This window comes from Acinonyx jubatus, chromosome D3 (genome assembly GCF_027475565.1).
Source record: "Acinonyx jubatus isolate Ajub_Pintada_27869175 chromosome D3, VMU_Ajub_asm_v1.0, whole genome shotgun sequence".
Classification (NCBI taxonomy): Eukaryota; Metazoa; Chordata; class Mammalia; order Carnivora; family Felidae; genus Acinonyx; species Acinonyx jubatus.
In genome coordinates, this window is record NC_069392.1 from 56,286,455 (window position 1) to 56,306,888 (window position 20,434).

The 20,434-nt window shown below is 46.4% G+C and overlaps 1 protein-coding gene across 11 annotated transcripts in view; it reads left to right on the forward strand.

Annotated features, from left to right (window-relative positions):
* The window catches only part of FHOD3 (formin homology 2 domain containing 3), a 468,859-nt gene that overhangs the window by 395,692 nt on the left and 52,733 nt on the right, over positions 1-20,434 (forward strand). For all 11 annotated transcript variants that reach the window (XM_027068795.2, XM_053206689.1, XM_027068790.2 and 8 more), the window contains 2 exons: positions 3,201-3,479; positions 11,768-12,651. In XM_027068795.2, coding sequence (XP_026924596.1) covers positions 3,201-3,479; positions 11,768-12,651 — 1,163 coding nt within the window. The remainder of the gene's footprint in view (positions 1-3,200; positions 3,480-11,767; positions 12,652-20,434) is intronic.

Below are 20,434 nucleotides of genomic sequence, written 5' to 3' on the forward strand. Positions count from 1 at the left end.
TGGTTCTGCTTGACTTGAATGTGTATGACTATTTTTTTTTAATTTTTTTTAATGTTTATTTATTTTTGAGACAGAGAGAGACAGAGCATGAATGGGGGAGGGTCACAGAGAGAGGGAGACACAGAATCCGAAGCAGGCTCCATCCAGGCTCTGAGCTGTCAGCCCAGAGCCTGACGCGGGGCTCGAACTCACAGACCGTGAGATCATGACCTGAGCTGAAGTCGGAAGCCCAACCGACTGAGCCACCCAGGTGCCCCAAAATGTGTGTGACTATTATTTGTTCATCGTTAGGACAACCTCACGTGCCACAGATTTGCCTGCAGGGCTTGTGATGCTGAGTCTGCATTCTGGTCGGGAGATGGTTCTGGAGACGGCCACCTCCCCAGCAGTGATGACAAAGAGAAGCCACCCAGTGGTCGAATCACACAAAGAAATGTCTGACTCCACGAAGTGAGGCCCTAGCGGATGGGGATAAAATTGTGTAGCGTTTTAAGCACAAGAATGTGTGGCTCTGTAGCATTTGCGCACCCGTTACCGTAACTGTCCAGACGGCCACCGCTTCCCCGGAAGGAAGTGTGGTGGCGGGGTGCACGTAGGCTGAAGTCAAACCAGCAAATCGTGCATCTTTCCTGCTCTGTCTGCCAGTCTCCTGGGGATAGACAGTAGACACAGGCTTATGACAGCCCCCTGCGGCCATCTCCCTGTCAGTGATAAAGCCACGTGGGGGCCCCCTAGCCAGTTTTCGCCATATGCTCACCAATTGCAAGTCAAATGCGTGCCACATGCTAGACTGTTGCAAACACATTTTCGTTTTGATGTGGCTATTCTGGAGTAAATGTGTGCAAGGATGCATGCCTTCTGTCAACCGAAGGATGACAGTGCTCTTGGTAACACTGTGCTTCTGCCGTGCTTGTGAATGAAGGGCTGTATCTCCTTGCTAAATACTTCATTATCGGATGAGAAAGAGATCGCCATAATAATTCCTTCAGTACCAAAGGGAATTTTTCTCCAGGACATATTCACTCTTTGCCTGTACTCAGCTCAGTCTTAGCTTTTAAGGAAATGTATCCGACATGCCCATTCTTAGGCATGTGGGCTCAGGGTCGTGCGTCCTTTGGCTTTCTCCTGCCATTGCCAGGCGGCATATCCCTGCCTGGAAACTTTGTCCTCATATCACCAGGTCTTATAACTATCCATCTTGGGGACACCCAGCAGGGACAGCCAGAAGACAGCAGAGGCCCGTTGCCACCCCAGCCTGCCTTTCCTCCAGTGTCCCAGGGAAGCAGGTTCCTATACTAGGCTAGAAGATATACAGACAGTCGTGAGGCCCCGGGCAGGTGGAAGGTAGAGGCTCTGTGACCTCTGCACCCACTTCCTACCTGAAGGGCCCTGGGGAGATTCCCATGGAGGGGTCCTGCTTCCCTTTGGAGTTGGAAGTTACCCAAGGACACGAGGAAAAGCTGACGTTGCAACTTCCTCAATTCCCTCGTTCTCAGAGGAAGGAGGCTGAGAGCAGATGAGGGGTGAGGGTACTGGACCCAGCTGGAACTGGCAGCATGGCTTCTGGCTGGGAAGCTGAGGGCAGCTGCCTCCCCCGCCACCCCCACCCCAGTGAGGCCTGAGCTTTCCTCTGCCTTTTAGCAGTTGCCCCGCCTGGCCTCCTGGAGGGCCTGTTCTGGTATCTCACTGCCAGCCAGTCCCCACTCGCCTGAGCCAGCAGGATGCCTCCACGAGACACCTCCCTGATCTGCTTGTTCTTCTGGCATCTCGTCCAGGTCCCGCCCCAGGCAGATCCTGCTGAATTTCCATATTGCTTCGAATAGCAATTGCCTAGGGCGGGGGGCACATTGCCAGGATTCCAGCAATGTAGTTTTTCCCAGCCCTGAGGGTCACACTCTCAGGACCGACCTGTCCTCCTCTGGCCTTCACACGTGACAGTTGGCTCAGAATTTTTTGTATTCTCGATCATTTGCTATGGATACACTGTGCACAGCTGAGAGATTTGTTGTGTAAAACCATGCAAAGCCATACTGTGCCATTTTCCCTTTCCTCAGAGGATGTCACATAGGGGAGCGTGAGCATTTTACCTTGCTACGAGCATCAGATCTCCAGTCTTGATAGGTTTGCAAATGCTTCTGGGCCCAGCAGTGATTCTCCTGAACGACTTTCAGAGTTAGGGCCTAGCTTCACAGTATGAGTAAACCTCATTCAAGCAAAGGGGGGGGGCAATCCTCACTGGTTTGGCAACCGATAAAACATCAGGCTGCTACTGCTGTGTAATAAATTACCACAAACACAGCGATTCAAAATATAGCCATTTATTATCTCACAGTTTCCACAGGTCAGAAGGCCAGCAGGCCAGCATGGCTCAACTGTGTTCTCAGCCCTGGGTATCACGAGGCCACAGTCAAAGCTGTGGCTGGCCTGTCTCCTACTGGGAGCTGAGGGAGGCCCTGGGAAGACCACCTCCAGGTTCATTTTGGGTGTTGGCAGACATCAGTTTCTTATGCTCACAGCCCCAAAGTCCCTGTTCTTTATTTCATGTTGGCTGCGAGTTGCTCTCAGGTTTTAGGGACCACTCGCGTTCCTTGTCTGTCATATGGCCCCTCCATCTTTAAGGCCACATGCTTTTTTTAAAATTAAAAAAAAAAAGTTTTGTTAAGGTTTATTTTTGAGAGAGAGAGCGCGCAAGCAGGGGAAGGGAAGAGAGAGAGGGAGACACAGAATCTGAAGCCGGCTCCAGGCTCTGAGCTGTCCGCACAGAGCCCAACATGGGGCTTGAACCCGTGAACCCCGAGATCATGACCTGAGCCTAAGTAGGACGCTGAACCAACAGAGCCACCCAGGCGCCCCTTAAGCCACACACTTCTGATCTCTCAACTTTCTTTTTTGTAGCCAATCAGAAAACACCCTGCTTTTAAAAGTCTCACCAGATCGAATCAGGCCCCCCTAGATAACCTCTAGACCTTGAAGTCACGTAACTTGAGACCGCACCGTCAGCTACACGGTCCCTTCCCAGCAGTGTTAGTGTTCAGCGTTTAACTGAATGGCCAGGGCATGGGAATCTTGGGGGTCGCCTTTCGAATGTCGCCCACAGCAGACAGCCAAGAGAAATCAACCTCAGGTCTGCTTTCATACCTCACTTGACATTCCCAGGGAGTTCCTGTTGTGATCATAATCTCCATTGTTGTCTCCACCAGCCAGTGCTGGGGATCCCGAGCCTGGACCGGAGGCGGAGGTAGGGCAGAGTGCGGACGAGGCCAGCCCTGAAGTAGCCCCTGCCCGCGTGGGAGCAGAGAGTGAAGCGGAGCGAGCACTGGAGCAAGAGCCAGAAGAGCGGGCCTCCCTCAGTGAGAAAGAGAGGCAGAGCGAGGAGGTGAACGAGAAGGACAACTGCTCCGCCTCCAGCATCTCATCCTCCAGCAGCACGTTAGAGAGGGAGGAGAAGGAAGACAAGCTCTCCAGGGACAGGGGACCTGGTAACGCAGCCCTTTTTTCTCAGTAAATAAGTCCCAGGGAACCCTGGGGTGGGACACCTGGTTTGCTGGCCACTGAGGTGACCTCCCGGCTCAGCTCACTCACTGGCCGTGGCACCTGGTGGCTGGAGGTGTGAAGGATGCGGCCACACTGTCGGCAGCCCACAGCTTCCTGCCCCTTGTGGAGGTGGCCCCACACCCTCTGTCATGCTGTCGCACCATCACTTCTACAGGTGGGAGAAGGGCTTGATAATGAGGGCAGCAAAGGACTTTTCCTGAGGAATAAGCTCCCAAAGAGAAATTCCTCTCTTCCTTCTAATTGCTTGTTAAGAGTAAATACAGCTCTTTTTCTGATTTAAATTTAGAGATCTGTCGTGTTGCCATCTGCTCCCTTGAAAGTTTCTTCGGTGAAGTGTGCTAAAACCATTATGATGGGCGTTTCAGACCAGAGCAAATGCGCTAAAATGAACTGAATGAGTATTTCCAAAAAGTGGCAGTTCACGATGTGCTGAGGTCAATTTGGTGTGCTTTAATGGAATATATATAATTTAAGTAACTTTCTACAATATACTCAGGGCCACTTGTTTCTTTGCTATAAAGTATATGCTTTTCTTTATGGAATTTGTTCTTTTTGGTATTATAGTTGATATTTATTCAGTTCATCTGTGTAATCGTGACTCTATGGTTAAGGGCCAAATGGAACATTAATCCTCACTGGGGACTCGGGGAGGGTGCCATAGAGAATTATCGGAATTGTAAAAGATTGATATAATCATTTGAATTATGGTTCATATGCAACACCATTGGGTTGGTTGTCCTGCCCATGACTTGTGTGCTGTTGAGATGACAGGGTGCCCCCTCTCTCACCTAACACTCCTCATCAGTGGGGGCATGTCCTACTAGCCAGCCTTCAGTAAGCTACACAGTGATACACACTCAAGGAGCCTATGCCTTGGGTCCAAAGTGCAGCATGAAGGCTCTGCAGGGGCCTACCAACTGGTGGCATGACCCATGCATGGCTTGTTAGTTCACACATAAAGAATACATGGTCTCTGAAGCATGGATGTATGAATGAAAATGGAATGAATGGATGAATGAATGAATGAAGCCATAATGTCTGCTACAAGAACTATCAGTCAAGAGCTTGGTCTTAGTTAATATTTGAGTTTTCACCAGCTATATTATTAACTTTTGTTCTTTCTATTGCTAGTCCCTATGACGCACTGAAAATGGGACTTGAGGACTTTATTAGTTTATATCTTAGTAATTATTGCATTGAAAATCTTGTGTCTGGCTGGAGATGTATCGCTAGAAAGTATTACATATATTGATATTTACTTAATTTCTCTCCAAGTCAGATTGCAGTTAGTCTCCCAAATTCTACTTGTTCGTGTTCTCCTTCAATGGGTTTAGGGCCATAGTACAGTCGGGTAAGTCGTCTTGCTCAGGTTGGCCTTAAATCATGTTTAAGTCATTATAAATAGCTCTAGGAATTATTCGTCGTCACTAGGTTTAGCAGGCCTAAAACATATCAACAAGTTGCATTAGTGAAAAGAAGCCAAGGAACAGGACTTTCTTGGATCAGATTGCCCAGTATTTTTCCAAATAAGGGCAACTTTCCAAAAATGGAGACTCTACTCCCAGTGAAGAACCACTGACTTCCTACCAAAGTCAGTATCCAAGTGTATCGACTCAGGAGTTAGTGCTTTGCAGTGATTTTTTTTTTTCTGCTTTAGTCTGGTGCTATTAAGAGACATGATCATATTTATTTGCTGCAACTTTAGCTCCTAGAAAATCCCACTGCTCACAGGCACAATCAGCAGCTGTGGAGTCAGGGTGGCTCTGTCATCATAGCTCTTGCCTTTCAGAGTGTTCTCAAATCACAAAGGCAATCATAACGATTCTCAATCTTATTTCTTCTTTTTTCATTTAAATTCAAGTTAGTTAATGTACAGTGTATTCTTGGCTTTAGGAGTAGAACCTAGTGATTCATCTCTCACAAAGGACACTCAGGGCTCATCCCAAAAAGTGCCCTCCTTAAAGCTTGTCACCTAGTTAACCCGTCCCCCCTCCCACCACCCCTCCAGCAATCCTCAGTTCTCTGTATTTAATAAGATAAAAACAGAGAAGGAGGCAAACTATAAGAGACTCAATCTTATTTATTTATTTTTTTAAATTTATTGTCAAATTGACTAACATACAGCATGTAAAGTGTGCTCTTGGTTTTTGGGGTAGATTGCCGTGGTTCATCGCTTACATACAACACCCAGTGCTCATCTCAACAAGTGCCCTCTTCAATGCCCAGACTCAGTCTTCTTTCTGATGATAGTATCCATTACTCAGAAATGAGTTTGTAGGTCTTGAAAGAGTCTCAACTTATTCTGGTTGTGTGGCTTTCTTTTTGTTTCCCATGTTCCGCTCCATAGCATCAGCATGAGAGACTTTATGGTAGCATTCGTTACAGTTGGCAATAATGACTTGTATAACTGTCTTTTACCTCCACTTGAATATAAAATTTGTGAAGACAGGATGTCTGTCTTGTCTATCGTGAGTCCTCACTTCCTTGCGGTAGGCCTAAGAACATAGTAGAGGCTCACAAAACTGTTGATGAATAATTGAATCAAGAGACAACTGGCTAAGATACAGCAGCTCTATTGTTCCCAGTTCCTCCCTCTAACAATTAAAATATCAACACCCTGGGCATAACAGAACAATCAATTATAGGAGGACTCTGAAAAGTGGAAAGAAGACAGACTGTCTAAGGACCTTTGGGCTAGAATGACATGGCAGTAAAGCTCTAATTAAATCCTATTCCCATAGCCAAAGAATTGGCGAAAGGATTGCCTAACAGAACAGAAAATTTTTTGGCTGTTAATACATTCCCTACCCTAGACAAGCACTAATTGAAAATCTGCTGTCATGCCCCTCCCCAACCCAGTAGCTTTAGTGGGACCAAAGAGGAGGTGATCTTCTATAACCTCCACCTTATGGAAACGGGTTTCTGGAGGGGAGGTGCATGAAGGGATGGGCTAAATGGGTGATGGGCATTAGGTAGGTCACTTTTTGGGATGAGCACTGTGGTGTCAACAGTACTTAGTAGAGAGGCAGTCCTCTGCCCCCTGCCCAACAGAAGCAGACGGTGTTCTCTCATTTCCTTGCTGGAGTAGTTCTCCTAATGGGGAACTGATATTCTATCCACTACAGGGCAAAAGCAAGTGGCATCCCAGTTTCCCTACTGGGGAAGTGTCAGTGGGGTCTTGTAGAGATCTAAGACTTCACCTTCAGCCAGCAGGAGACAGACTTAAGCAGTGGAAGAAGACTGATCAGAATTCTCGTTCCCCTGCCCTCCTTCTCTAACACCATCTGGGCCCAGCCAGGAAGCTCAACCTCCATCTCCACCCAACATAAACAAGGTAGAATGATGTGGTTGGAGGTGGAACTAGTCTGCGATCTCTTTTCCCCAACCCAGAATCAGTAGGGACCAGTGGGAAGCCGAGCCTTCCCCTCCACTTGGAGGCAATGTAAGTGCTCCACTTTCACTGGAAGTATGCCCGTGGGGTCAAGAGGTTGCTCAACCCCCACCCTGCCCATCTGCAGTGAGGCAGTGTGAATCAACCCTCTTGCTAGGGTGGTGACAGTTGAACCCAGTAGGGAGTGGAACATCTATGCCCATCAATACCTGTACAGCACACCTAAAAAGGGTGACTGCCTGCTGAAAGAGAAGATTAAACATGACCCAAAGTCCAGCAAATAATACCCAAAATATCTAGGATACACTCTAAAATCACTCATCATATCAAGAACTAGGGCGTCCACAACTTGAATGGGAAAAGACAAGCAACAAATGCCAACATTGAGATGAGCCAGTTGTTGGGATTATCTGACAAGGATTTTAAAACAGCCATCATGCTAATATTTCAGTGAACAGTTATAAATATTCAGGAAATATGTAAAATAAATGAAATATCTTAGCAAAGAAATAGAAGATATAAAAAAGAACCAAAAGGAAATTATAGAACTGAAAAAATACAATGGCCACAATAAAACACTTGGGCCATATAGTAGATTGGAGACAACAAAAGAAATAATATATGCAGTTGAAAACAGATGAGTAGAAATTACCCAACCTGAATAACAGAGGGGAAAAAAAACTGACTGAAAAAATGAACAGAGCCTCAGGTATTTGTGAGACTATGTCAAGGGAGCTAACATTCATTTCATCAGGGTCTGAGAAGGGGAGGAGAAAGTATGCAATGTTGGAAAAATGTTTGAAGAAATAATGACTGAAAATTTCCCAAATTTGGGAAAAGGTGTAAACCCACAGATTTAAGAAGCTAAGCAAGTACTAATGGGGATAAATCCAAAGAAATTCACACCAAGACAAATGATAAGCAAACTTCTGAAAACTAAAGACCAAAAATAGAATGTCTTGAAAGGGACTGGGAAGAAACAAAGTGTTACCTATAGAGGAACACCAATTCCATGGCAAAACAGTTCCTCATCTGAAACATGGAGGTGAGCGGGAAGTGGCGCAGCATTTGTTGAGCGCTCGAAGACTAGAGTTATCAACCTTGAACTAGAGTTATCAACTCCAGCAAAAGTAGCCTTTAAGAATGAAGACACAACAAAGACATACTCGGTTAAAGAAAAACTAAGAGAATTTAAAGAAAAACTAAGACAAATTAAGACCTACTCTTAAGGAATGACGAGAGAATGTTCTCTGAACAGAAAGGAAATGATGACAGAAGGCTCAGAATTTCAGAAAGAAAAAGAACAGGGGAATGGATAAAAGTAGTAAGTAGAAAAGACTGTCTCTTGCCTTGTAAGTTTCTTAAATCTAGTATGTGATGGTGGAAGCAAAAACTGTAACACATGAGATGTAGTGCCCACTATACGTAGATGAAATACTTAAGACAATTACATTTTTTTGAAGTAGGGAGGGTAAAGGGCTCTAAATGGAAGTAAGGGTTCTATGCTTCAAACTAGTGAAATATCAACACTGACAGATAAGTTAGCATGCATATCGTAATACCTAGAGCCACTGCCGAGAAAATTATATGAAGCAGGGTACTCAAAAACACTATAAATCAAATTGAAATTCTAAAAAAAAAGTGTTCAAAGAAAAGGAGACCAAAAAAAAAATGAAACAGGAACTAAAACAAACAGAATGAATTAAAAAAAAGTGGCAGACTGAAGCCCTAACATATCAATAATTTAAATGAAAAGATGGAGATGTGCAGAGTGGACAAAAATACAACCCAGCTATATGCCATGTGTTCAGAACTCATTTCCTACATGATGGCATAGGCAGATGGAAAGTTAAAAGCTGGGAAAAGATACATCATGCTAACATTGATCAAAGAAAAGCAGGAGAGGCTATATTAGGATCAAAGTAGACTTCAGAGCCAAGGAAATTGCTAGAGACAAAGAAGCATATACTACATAGCGATATAAGAAGACCTAAGTGAATGAAGAGATTTTTTGGCAAAATAAAAAACTTCTACTTTTCCCAGTAAATGGGGAAGGAGACCAGTCAGCCACTCCACCTGCAGCAGCCCTGTGACCTCAAAACTGTCTTCCTAGTTACAGGACTGTCTGGCCAGTCATAGGGACTGCAAATACCCAGATGTTCCCATCATGTCCTCAAGTGCCATCTCCTCCCTCTTTGATGGTGGTTGTCTCCTAAGTGTATTTTGTGAAACCTGCAAGAGGGTTCAAGGGCTCCTTGTTCTGGTGTTGGTCCTTTGGTGAGGTCAGGCCACTCCTGAGCAAGGTACAGAGGATAAAGCTACATTGGAAGAAACAGAGCACCAGGAGGCCTTTGTGCCTCCTCAGTGAATGCCTCCTCTAAGATGAAGTCAGAGCCATGTGAGACAGACCAGTGCATCCCCTGGCGTGTTTGATCAGGACATTCCTCTTTGGCGGAACAAGAGCTCCAAATGCTCAAGTCTCTGGCCTAGGTCTCTGCCATCCCTCAACACAAGTATCCACAGAGGCCCTGGGTATCTGATGAAACTCATTTCCTGAATGCCTACCAAACAGCCTTGCTGGCCCTTAGGAAGCAAACTCAGAGGAATAACATTCCTGACTGTTCATTTATTCATTCATTGATCCATCGTGGATGCTGAGAATCCAACAGTGAGCAGCAACAACAAAACCCAATCCCTGCCCTTGGAGAGTTTACATTACAACGAAGAGGACAGCTTACTAGTGTTAGGACAAAGGCAACAATAAAATAAATACAGAAAATGTGTGGAAAATTAGGCTGTAATAAGTGCTCTGGTGACTAAAGCTGGAAAGTGTGATAAATAGCTCCGGGGAGAGGGAGGGAGTGTTGCATAATTCTAAACAAGGTAGTTGGGAGGACTTCACTGAGAAGATACTGTCTAAGCAAAGACCTAAAGGAGGTTGAGAAGCAAACTGTGTGCTTAAATGGGTGCAGTTTGTCCCGGGATGGGCAAAGGCCCTGAGGCCAGATCATGCCTGGTGAGGTTAGGAATGTCAAGCAGCTAAAGAGGTTCAGGCATGTTTGTCAAGAAAAGTAAAGGGGGTTCGTGCAAGGCTTGTGAACATTGAAAGGTCACACTGGCTTTTTGTCTTGGTGAAATGTAGCACCGTTAGAAGACTTTGAGCAGAAAGGTGTGATCAACCATTTCAATATATCCCATGGCCATTGTGTTAAGAACTGACTCTAGGGGCCAAGAGTGGAAGTTGGGACCAGCTGGGGGGCGCCCCTCCAGTGCTGCAGGCAAGAAACCATGCTGTGTCGGTCCAGGGCCATGGCGGGGCAGGTGATGAGAAAAGTTGGATTCTGGATGTGACAGGAAGATTTAGCTAACAAGACACCCTGTTGTGTTGGATGTGTGGGATAAAAGAACAGGGGGAATCAGATGACCCTGAGATTTTTGGAATTGGCAGCAAGATGGATGAAAGTTGCCACGTCTGAGATAGGAAACAGCTAGCTGCAGGAGAAGCAGGTTCCGAGATGGGGTGGGGGTGAGAGCAGAGGTGGTCCCTAAAGCCCAGAGGCTGGATGAGATGGTGTCTAAGAGAGGGAGTGTCCAAGTACACAAGAGGTCCAAAGACATTTAAAGGTTAAAGATAAGGAGGAACCAGCACAGCAGACTGAGAAAGGACAGCCAGGAGAAAGGAAGCAGACCAGGTGAATGCAATGTTCTGGAAGCCAAGTGAAGAACACAAGTCGAGGAGGGAGCCGTCTGCTGGGTCTAGTGCAGCAGCAAAGTCTTCGACCACCTAGAAAAGAGCAGCTTTCAAAGGTGGTGAGAGCAGAAACTTCATTAGGCTGGGTTCAAGAGAGAGAAAAATTGGAGCAGTGAGCAAAACAACTCTGCTAAGCAGCTTTACTTTAAAGGAAAGGAGAAAAGTTGGGTTATAGCTGGAGGGCTAAGGAGAGTCAAGTGAGATGTTTTTGTCTTAAGGTGGGTGAAATTATGCCATGCTTCTATGACAGCAGGAAGGTCTAGTGGGGGGAGCATGGGAAATGCAGGACAGAGAACCACTGGAATGGCTTCCAAATGCACACATGGAGCGTTGACCCTGCTAGGAGGGATGGTTTCTCGCTAGTCACAGGAGAGAGGCCATGGCTGGGGTTCAGGTGCGGGCAGGGGGAGGCTGGATGAGGCCCTGGAACATCTCCCCTGACTTCTTCTGTTAAGCTGTTGAACCAGGAAGCAAGGCCATGCTTGTGTGAAGATGTGTGACAGTGGGAAGGTTGGAGGAGAGAGAGGAGGTAGGCAGAGTCACCCAGGAGAGATTGTGATGAGGTTACCAGGCAGCAGTAAGGGTTTCCCAAAGACTGGTGACCATGGACTTAAAGGGTTTGTGCATCTCCCCAGGCACTTTGAGCCACACTGGTGCACGTGTGGAGTAGCCGGGAGATGAACATAACTCTACAGCCTTTCCAACACCTGTCCCGTGGCGGGGGAGGGAGCATCTTCCTTGCCTCCCTGTGTCTAGTTAGGACAGCAGCCCCATAGTTACCTGTGGCTGGGTGGGTCCTGACCAGCTGTCCTGGGTAGGCAGGAAAAGTGGGGGAAATACTCCTATGAGCCAAGGTGCAAGCCAAGAGCAGCGTCCTACCTACCAGTCGGGTCCTGGAGCAGGTCATTGCAACTTTGATGGGCATCTTGTCAACCGGGACCACCTCCTCTTCAGTCACTTCATTTCAGTGTTTTCTCTCTGTATAAAGCCTCTGTATTACCTAACTGGTTTCTCACAGGATTAAGGCACCTGCCACTTGCTCATTTTTTTTTCCTCCTGTATGCTTTCAGGTTTGTGGTCGGCGGGTGTTCAGGATGCCGGTGTAAATGAACAGTGTGGCGACATCCTCACCAACAAACGGTTCATGCTGGACATGCTGTATGCCCATAACAGAAAGCCCACGGATGACGAGGAGAAGGGAGAGGGCGAGACCGGGAGGACTGAGCCGGGCGCGGAGGCGGTAGCCAGCCTGGCTAGCAGGATATCCACCCTGCAGGCCAACTCTCTGGCCCAGGATGACAGCGTCAGGAGGGTGGACGTTGGCTGTCTGGACAATCGGGGCAGCGTGAAAGCCTTCGCCGAGAAATTCAACAGTGGGGACCTGGGGAGAGGGTCCATCTCCCCTGATGCCGAGCCTAATGACAAAGTCCCAGAGAAAGCATCCGCACAGCAGAAGACGGAATCTGACTACATTTGGGACCAGCTCATGGCCAATCCGAGGGAGCTGAGAATCCAAGACATGGATTTCACCGACCTGGGGGAGGAGGATGACGTCGACGTCCTGGATGTGGACCTGGGTCCTGGGGAGGCTCCGGGGCCACCGCCCCCGCCCCCACCCACTTTTCTGGGTTTGCCTCCCCCGCCCCCACCACCCCTTTTGGACAGCGTGCCTCCCCCTCCTGTCCCCGGTAATTTATTGGCTCCTCCTCCTCCAGTGTTCAATGCTCCTCAGGGCTTAGGGTGGCCCCAGGTACCCCGGGGTCAGCCGGCATTCACAAAGAAAAAGAAGACCATCCGTCTATTCTGGAATGAAGTGCGGCCGTTCGAGTGGCCATGTAAGAATAACCGCCGCTGCCGAGAATTTCTGTGGTCGAAACTGGAACCTATTAAGGTGGACACTTCCAGGCTGGAGCACCTGTTTGAGTCCAAGTCTAAGGAACTGTCCGTCTCAAAGGTACCGCTAGCATCCCAAATGCTTCTTGATCTGCAGAGCTACTTTCCGCTGTTGAGTAGAACTGGGAGATGTGTTGTATATAAAATTCCCTTCATGCTGCTTTTGCTATATGTGAAAAAAAAAAAAAAGAAAGAAAGAAAAGGCGGTTGGTGTAAACACCTTTAAGAGATGAGTCTTCATGCCATACGCTAGATGTAACCTAAATGAGTATGGGACCCTTCATGGCCAACATGGACAGCAGCTTCCTAACATCGTTAGGAAAAGTAGCTTTCAAAGAACCAAATAACCCAGAGGAAAAGACAAAAACATTAACCAGGGAACATTAGCCGAGCCCACCAGTAAATGCTGATGTTAACTAGAGGAAAGTAGTCTTGCTAATTGATCGACCACCTGGACTTTATCCAGGAGATGTGGCTATTTACTCTCGCCTTGATTGGTTATAGTGGATGGTAGTGGTAGTTTGAACCTCCGATGTAACCACACGGTAATTTAGAGTAAACTTGCAAGAACTTACCATAAATTAGTTTTAGCTCCATGTGTTCCATTTATCACCATTTCGGGTGAGTACACGGCTGCCTGAGCTGGACTCCCCGACCAATTCCGGATCAAAAAGTAGGTGCAACATTCTCAGGACAAGAGGGCCCTTCAGACAAGGAGCCAAGTGACAGAGTTCGTGCCTAGGGAGGGGTGGGACTAGGGGGGCCTGGAACCAGGGGCGCTGCTCCTCCCGAATTGGCCTTCGCCCTGGTGTCGATTTCTGCCTAGTCTCCGCAAGGATGTGAATCTCAACTGGTCTAGCCTCAAGAACACCACCCCCCCTCAGTTCAGAATTAAAGCTTCCTCCTGTTTATAAATCCAAACTGCTAGGATCCAACTCAGCACATCATGTCCAGTCAGTCCTCTCCTTCCGCTGAAAGTAGACCCCCTTTTGTCCTCTCCAGAAAATGACACCTAGGAAAGTGAGGTTGGGCATCCCCTCTCAGTGTCTCTGTGTCCTGACTTTCCCAGGACTGGTGGCATGTTGTGCTGAGCCACTCGTGTGTCCCCTTGTGTTCTTCCAGTGCAGCATGGCATTTCGGAGAAACTATTCCTGGCTGGTTAAAACAGCAGTCTCTGGTGGCCCGGAGTTATCCGGGGCCCACCCTCACTCGCACCACCCTCCAACCTACTGATCTAGTTGGCTGGTCTCCTTCAGCCACCACCTCCTCACATGGGCTGGTCTGGCTGGTGCGCCCTCTGGGCTTCCACGGGTTGCTCAACACCCTTAGGTTTCTGGCCCTTGCTTGGGTTGGAGGAAGTAAAGGGAGTAACAGTTTGGCAGTGAAGTTCTTTCTGACTTTGTTTTTACAAAAGGAAGTAGCAAGATTAAAAACTTCATTGAGGGGACCCAAAATGGGCAGTTCACCCGCCTCCCTCCTTCTCTTGACTCTACTCTGGTTGGTGACAAGAGTCTGGTCACTGCCCTCTCAGTAGCCTGAAGTTCCATTCTTGTTTGAAGTAGGTGGTGACCTCTTAAAATGCTTGATTGCCTGGCTAAACAACAATTGTTTGCCTAGTTTTTCTAAAATGAGAGCATAAGAGAAAAGTAATATATTGAAATTTTTACCAGATTCCAGAATGTCCTACAGTGGGACCTAGGAACCCATACCTCTGTTCTTGGGAGCAGGGTGGGCGGAGATAGGAAATGTGAGAAGGAACTAATTTACAAATGTTACAAAAGGTAAAAAATGCACATTAAGATTAAAATACATCACATTGGAGAGTTGAATCTTTATGTGTATGTTATTAATGCAGATATAACCAATTTTACTTCCGTTTCTAATCCTTGATTATGATTTTCATACAGCACAGCTGTAAACAACCACTTCTGAATTCTGGCTTGTGAATTCATTCATTATTCATTAAACACAATAGCAACACAAATAAAAATGAAATAGACTTCACAAGCCAGCACAGAGCAAAGGGAATCGGTTTTGGTTTTTGTCAGAAAACTTATACCAGACCGGAGCTCCAGAGCATCCTTCTGACCATCCAGATCACCCCTCAAAATAAAGATTCATGTTCCAGATCCAAGGCTGGGTGACCAGTTAATGGAAATAAGAACAGGAAAATATGCTTTTGTATTTCCTTTCCAAATAGTTTTTGGAACTGGATCTATTTTTCTGTCTCAGAAGGAAATATATATAGCTTTTTAGTAAGATGACTTTAATTATGTTTTGTGGAGAAAGGCAGAAATCCTGTGCTAAATTTCATCGTGTTGTGTTCCTACTGCTGGTCTGAGATGCGGTGAATCACATAGAAGATCACAGGAGTGACCCCAGAGAATGATGTCAGGGCAGAAAGCCCCTGGAGGTATGGGGATGTACCCTCATGGACTTTGTATCATCCTGAGGAGCCCCAGGAAGTGGCCTTCATCCTATGTGCCTAATCAAGAGCAGCAAAGTCCCTCCTCCCAAAAGGCAGTTTTTATGTCCTAAGTTACAGACAGTACACAAGACAGGTGTGGACTGGAAGAGAAAACTGGAAGGAAGAAAGGGACTTGGTCTCCCCTTTGAGGGCTCAATGCTGTCTTCCTCCCCTGGGCTCATTAAGTTTATCATGGGGAGGGGATTCCAAAATGGGTTTGGAGAATTTTTTTCAACTTTATTTACTCTGACATTTCAAAACATATCAGAAGCTATTCACAGTGACTTTTTAAGAAAATTCAAAGAATGATGAATTATTTGGTCTGGGGTGAGCCCCAGCCTGGGTTATTTTTAAAAGCACCTCAGGGACTCAACCAAAGTTGTGCACCATTGATTTAAAGTGATAAATGAGGCACCAAGGAGGGAGGCATTGATCCCTTCACCACCGTGTTCCACGTTGACTCCCCCATCCCCCAATCCATTTTATTCTCCCAAGAAGGGAGTCAAGTTTTCCTACCCTATACTCAAGTTCAGGACATACTGAAATGTTATTTTATTTAACATCACCCTCATAAAACCTGAATTCTATCATATGGAAATTGAAAACGCAACTTTGGGACTTCAGTGGGGTGACCATACATCTAATGTATCCAGGTTGGCCCGGGTGTATGCCTGTTGTCCCAGCATGTATGTAGAGCACTCCCTTTCTCTCTCAGAGGTCTTCTGGTTAGAGTACTAGACATACTCCATTACCATCAGTAAGGCAGCTGTGTCGCAGCCGGCCTCAGCTATGGAAGACTGCTGCAGAAGAACTGGGAAATGAATGCTTTTTTTCCCTAAGCTTCATGATAAGGCAAGCCTATTCTGCCAAGTTCCTCAGAAACTATTCCTAGCTACAGGTTTGCCAGCCTTTATGCAAACATAGTTGGGTGATGTCGTTGTTGCCTTAATGCTTGCCCATGTGTATCAGTCTCCCTTGTTACAAGGACTTAGGAATATTCCACAGTTGTCACATCTTTATGACATCTGTATTGTGGTCTCATTGTCATTGTCACTTTCTCAACAGGCAGTTTTGAAAATATCCAGTGGCGTCACTCTCTTGGCAGTTAGTGGAGAGTGAGGAGGAATGATTTATCATTGCAAAGCCAGTGTCCTGCTGAGCCAGACCCAGGGTCTGTGACTGCGATGCTGAGAAGCATTTTGAGAGGTCGTGCATTTCATGGGAGTGCTCTCCAGCTGAGGGGTATTTGTTGACTAAATCATATCCTTAGTTCAGTTTCCGTGTTCGGTCACAGCACCCTCTGGGGTGGCAAGTTCTGTATACTGAATATCCATTCTTTAAATGTTGCATCCTTTATTTCTAGTAAAATCAGTCTTTAAAAAGTCGAAGGGGGTGATTCTTCAGGGCAAGATGAACACACTGGAAAGCAAGCCCTTTTACCTGCCCAGATGGCATGCCTCCACGTGTGCTTCTCATTTCATACTGTCCCCTCATGGGGAAGTTTCCGCCTTCACCGTGGTCCTTCTCTGGACCTTGGACCTCCTTATGCATGTGCCACGGGCAGAAGCCCCAGGACTGTGTAGAGACATGGATCCAGGTTTTCTGTCTTATTTCCAAGAACCGCACCCATGATGTGGTTGCATGGAGTTAGCTGTGGCAGGATGTGTGGCCCTGCCTTCAGCAGTCAGCTGCACCCAACCCCAGAGCCTCGCAAGCTGCTTTACCCCTGAGTCTGGAAAGACTGTTTCTCTGTCATCGACAGCTTAGCTCCCAGTACTGGGATGAGCTCGGTATTTGTTGGGTGTGTCAGGCTCGTTTTAACATCAAGAAAAACTCCCTGCATTGTCTGTAGCTGTGGGGACTTGATCCTACATCATTCATAAAAATGGCAGGACCAGTCCTTATTGTGTCTTTGAATGGATAGGGGACCCTGTTACTGTTTTCTATTTTAAGAAATGTTCTCTTATCCCTCCCTTTTGTTTCCTGTTTTTAAATTGCATTCCTCTTTGAAGAACAACTTTCTACTCAGCAGTCCTGTCTCAAAAGCCTTTAGACTTTCAAAAAGTCTACATCAGTCTCTCTAGATGTATGAGAGATCATTTAACATCTATGATCCCTGTGCCCTGCTCCAGACCAAGGAGATCAGAATCTCTGAGGATGATGCCCAGGCATCACTGATGTTTAGAAGTACCACTGAAGACTCTCTTGTGCACTCACCATTGTGCTTTGATCTAAATAAACTACATTTTCTGGTTTTCCTTCAGAAAGTGTCAGGAGATTGATCAGTCCTGTTTTCTTCTCAGATACATAATGCTGAGTTTCTCCTATCTAGTGATAATGAGTCACTTAATGTTGACCCATCTGCCATCAGTCATGGAAGCAGTCATGTCTCCTGGAAAAGGAGAATCTCCTGTTGTTTCTCCAGAATGCTCCTTTCAATTAGTCCTAGAGACCAGTCTGTTAGCCTCAGAAGGGAATTTGGCCTGTGGAAATCACCATGATATTCTCTTTGTTAAAAACAGAAACCGAGGTGTTCTCTACATTCTTTTTTGCAAGATCTTTAGTACCATTCAAGGAATGCTCATTTTATGGGATTCCATGTGCCTGGAGGTCTGTGCAGACTCTAATAAGCACCCATGAGCTATTTTCAGTCATTTAGAAAGCCCCTTGAGAGTTGTCCGTATCCATGGCAAGAGCTTTATAGGCTAAATTGAATATTGAGTCTCTATACTTTCCTCTGGAATTATCACTCTCCAGGGTAAGGACACTGATCTGATCTGATCTTCTTATTCATGTAGATGTCTTTGATCAGCAAATGTGGTAGACACATTAGTCATGAAAAATATATGCTGGTAGACCATGTATTTTTAAAATGTCAGTTGAACAGAAATGATAGAAAGGAGTCATTGGTGGTGAAATAGCTAAGAACTAATTTTTAGAAAGTAATATGTTCCAAGCATTGTCATAGTGCTTCACATGTATTAATTCCAGTAATGCTATTCTTTTTTTTTTTTATGAAATTTATTGTCAAATTGGTTTCCATACAACACCCAGTGCTCATCCCAACAGGTGCCCTCCCCAGGACCCATCACCCACCCTCCCACTCCTCATCAACCCTCAGTTTATTCTCAGTTTTTAAGAGTCTCTTATGTTTTGGCTCCCTCTCTAACCTTTTTCTTTTCCTTCCCCTCCCCCATGGTCTTCTGTTAAGTTTCTCAGGATCCACATAGGAGTGAAAACATATGGTATCTGTCTTTCTCTGTATGACTTATTTCACTTAGCATAACACTCTCCAGTGATGCTATTCTGATAGTTCTAGCAAATACCTCTGTAGTGCCTACCGTGATCCAGGCATTGTTCTTGCTGCTTTACATCCATGGTCGCATTTCATTCTCACAGGAAACCTTGCAAGATATGTGCCAGAGAGGAAACTGAAGCACAGAGAGGTCCAGTGACTTGCCAAAGTCACACAGCCATGAATGGTCACATCCCAGCTGAAGTTAACTTTCGGGGCTCCCGAGTCTGTCCATGTGATCCTTGGATTCCATTTTGTTTCTGCTACTTTTTGATAAAAAGGTCAATCAGCCAAAGTTTGGTCCTCCACCTCAGTGAGTCTCGAGAACCATCAGGGAAGAAAGGCTTGCTAGAAAGAGGCTCCCTTGGGCCCAGGCTCTGGGCACAGCATGTTAGATTAGGACTTGGCTGAAAGTGAAATGGGAACACTGGACTCTGGCATGAGATAGTTGCCCCAGCAAAAGAGTGGTAGTAAGGCAGTGTGGGGGAAACCACTGTAGATCTGTCTCTGTACATGCGATTTTTCCAAATATGTCCATAAGTGTTCAGGGGAAAAGGAACTTGTTTAAGGGGTATGGGGCACCCTGGGAAGAAGCCAGGCTCTGCTTTGCTTCAACCTGGTTAAGCTGAACTCTTGACCAGAACCAGGCAGTAATGCCCAGCATATAGAATAGCACCACCTTTGAAGCCCCAACTTTCAGGGATCCTCTAGTGTGCCAACAGTTGCCTTTCCAGAAATACTGTCTCTGGGGAAATGCTTCAGTCTTGTATGCCATGTAGGGCTTGTTTGTTTTTGTTTCTGATTCAGCCAAGAAGATTGTAGGGAGAGGGGAGGCGGTGTAAGGTCCAAACTGGTGAGAGAAGAGGTTACCCTCCATGGAAAGAGATGCTATAAAGGCAAGCAGAGACCTTGGATAAGGGTCAGGAAGGAGGTCACTAAGGCAATTCAGCTCCTTTATCCCAAGCTGTGCAAGAAGACTGAAGGTCTAGCCTCCAAGAAGACAGAAGTGTGCCCCTCCAGGAAGAGGCTTCAAATAGGCAGCATCCAAGACCATAGAGCTGCAGGATTTTTGAGAAGCATAGAGGAGATGGTCAATTTAAGTGGTTATTAGTAACTACCAATGCTTGGGGAGAAGGCTGTGACCATTCCCTGCAGCCCCAGATTCACCTAGCGATCAGCTTCCTGGGATGGGGTCTACTCTGTAGAACCTATAGGGCCCTGCTCTAAGACATAGGGCCCTGCTCTAAGACATAGGGCCCTGCAAACAGTGTCGCAGGATCATGTGAAGGACATAGTAAAGATCAGACTTGCTAAGCTGGGACTTTGGTCACAGAATGACAATTAAAATGGATCGAATTTGATGACTGCTAATCCTGAGACGTGGGCATGTGCTCCTGGGCACAGAAAACTTTGGCTTATTGCAGGTACTGCTCTAGGTTATCGTGGAAGGGAAGGGGAGAGTCGGCCATCCCCACATGATCTCCTCCTTCATCTCGGGCAGAACGGACGCCAGGGCACTTGGGTGCTCAGTGGCCTCTAGTGGAGTCTGTGTTAATGATGAGGAACAGCATTTAAAACACCTTTTGGATAAAATCCAGAGATTGAGCAATTCAATTTCAGATATTACCTTAATTCTTATTCTTTCCTTTACCAAGTGGGTCAAAGTGCTCTGAAAACACATGGAGTCACCTTTGGGGACAGCTGTCCCTGTTATTTCAGGATGCTCAGTGGCTTGCTTCTTCCTGACTTGTAGGAGAGTATGTGGGTGTGTTCACTGGTATAAACCGAATGCTGTTGGGAATGGAGACAAGGACATGCCCGGCTCAGAGCCATCACATAGGTGTGTGCAGGCTGTGTGCTGTGCAGGCTGCCATGGGGCTGTGTCTCCCCAGGGAAGGCATCTTTTTCTCATTTGCACAAAAGCTAGATTGGGCTGAGTCTGCTCAGGCATCTTTCCAGGCTCTTGGAGTAAAGAGGGCCTATATAGATGAGGGGCTAAGAGCTAATGATTCCCAGGGAATCCCTGCCTTCCAGGAAATGTCTCCTGTATTGGAGCCTGGCTATGGGTAGTTGCCTCTCCTA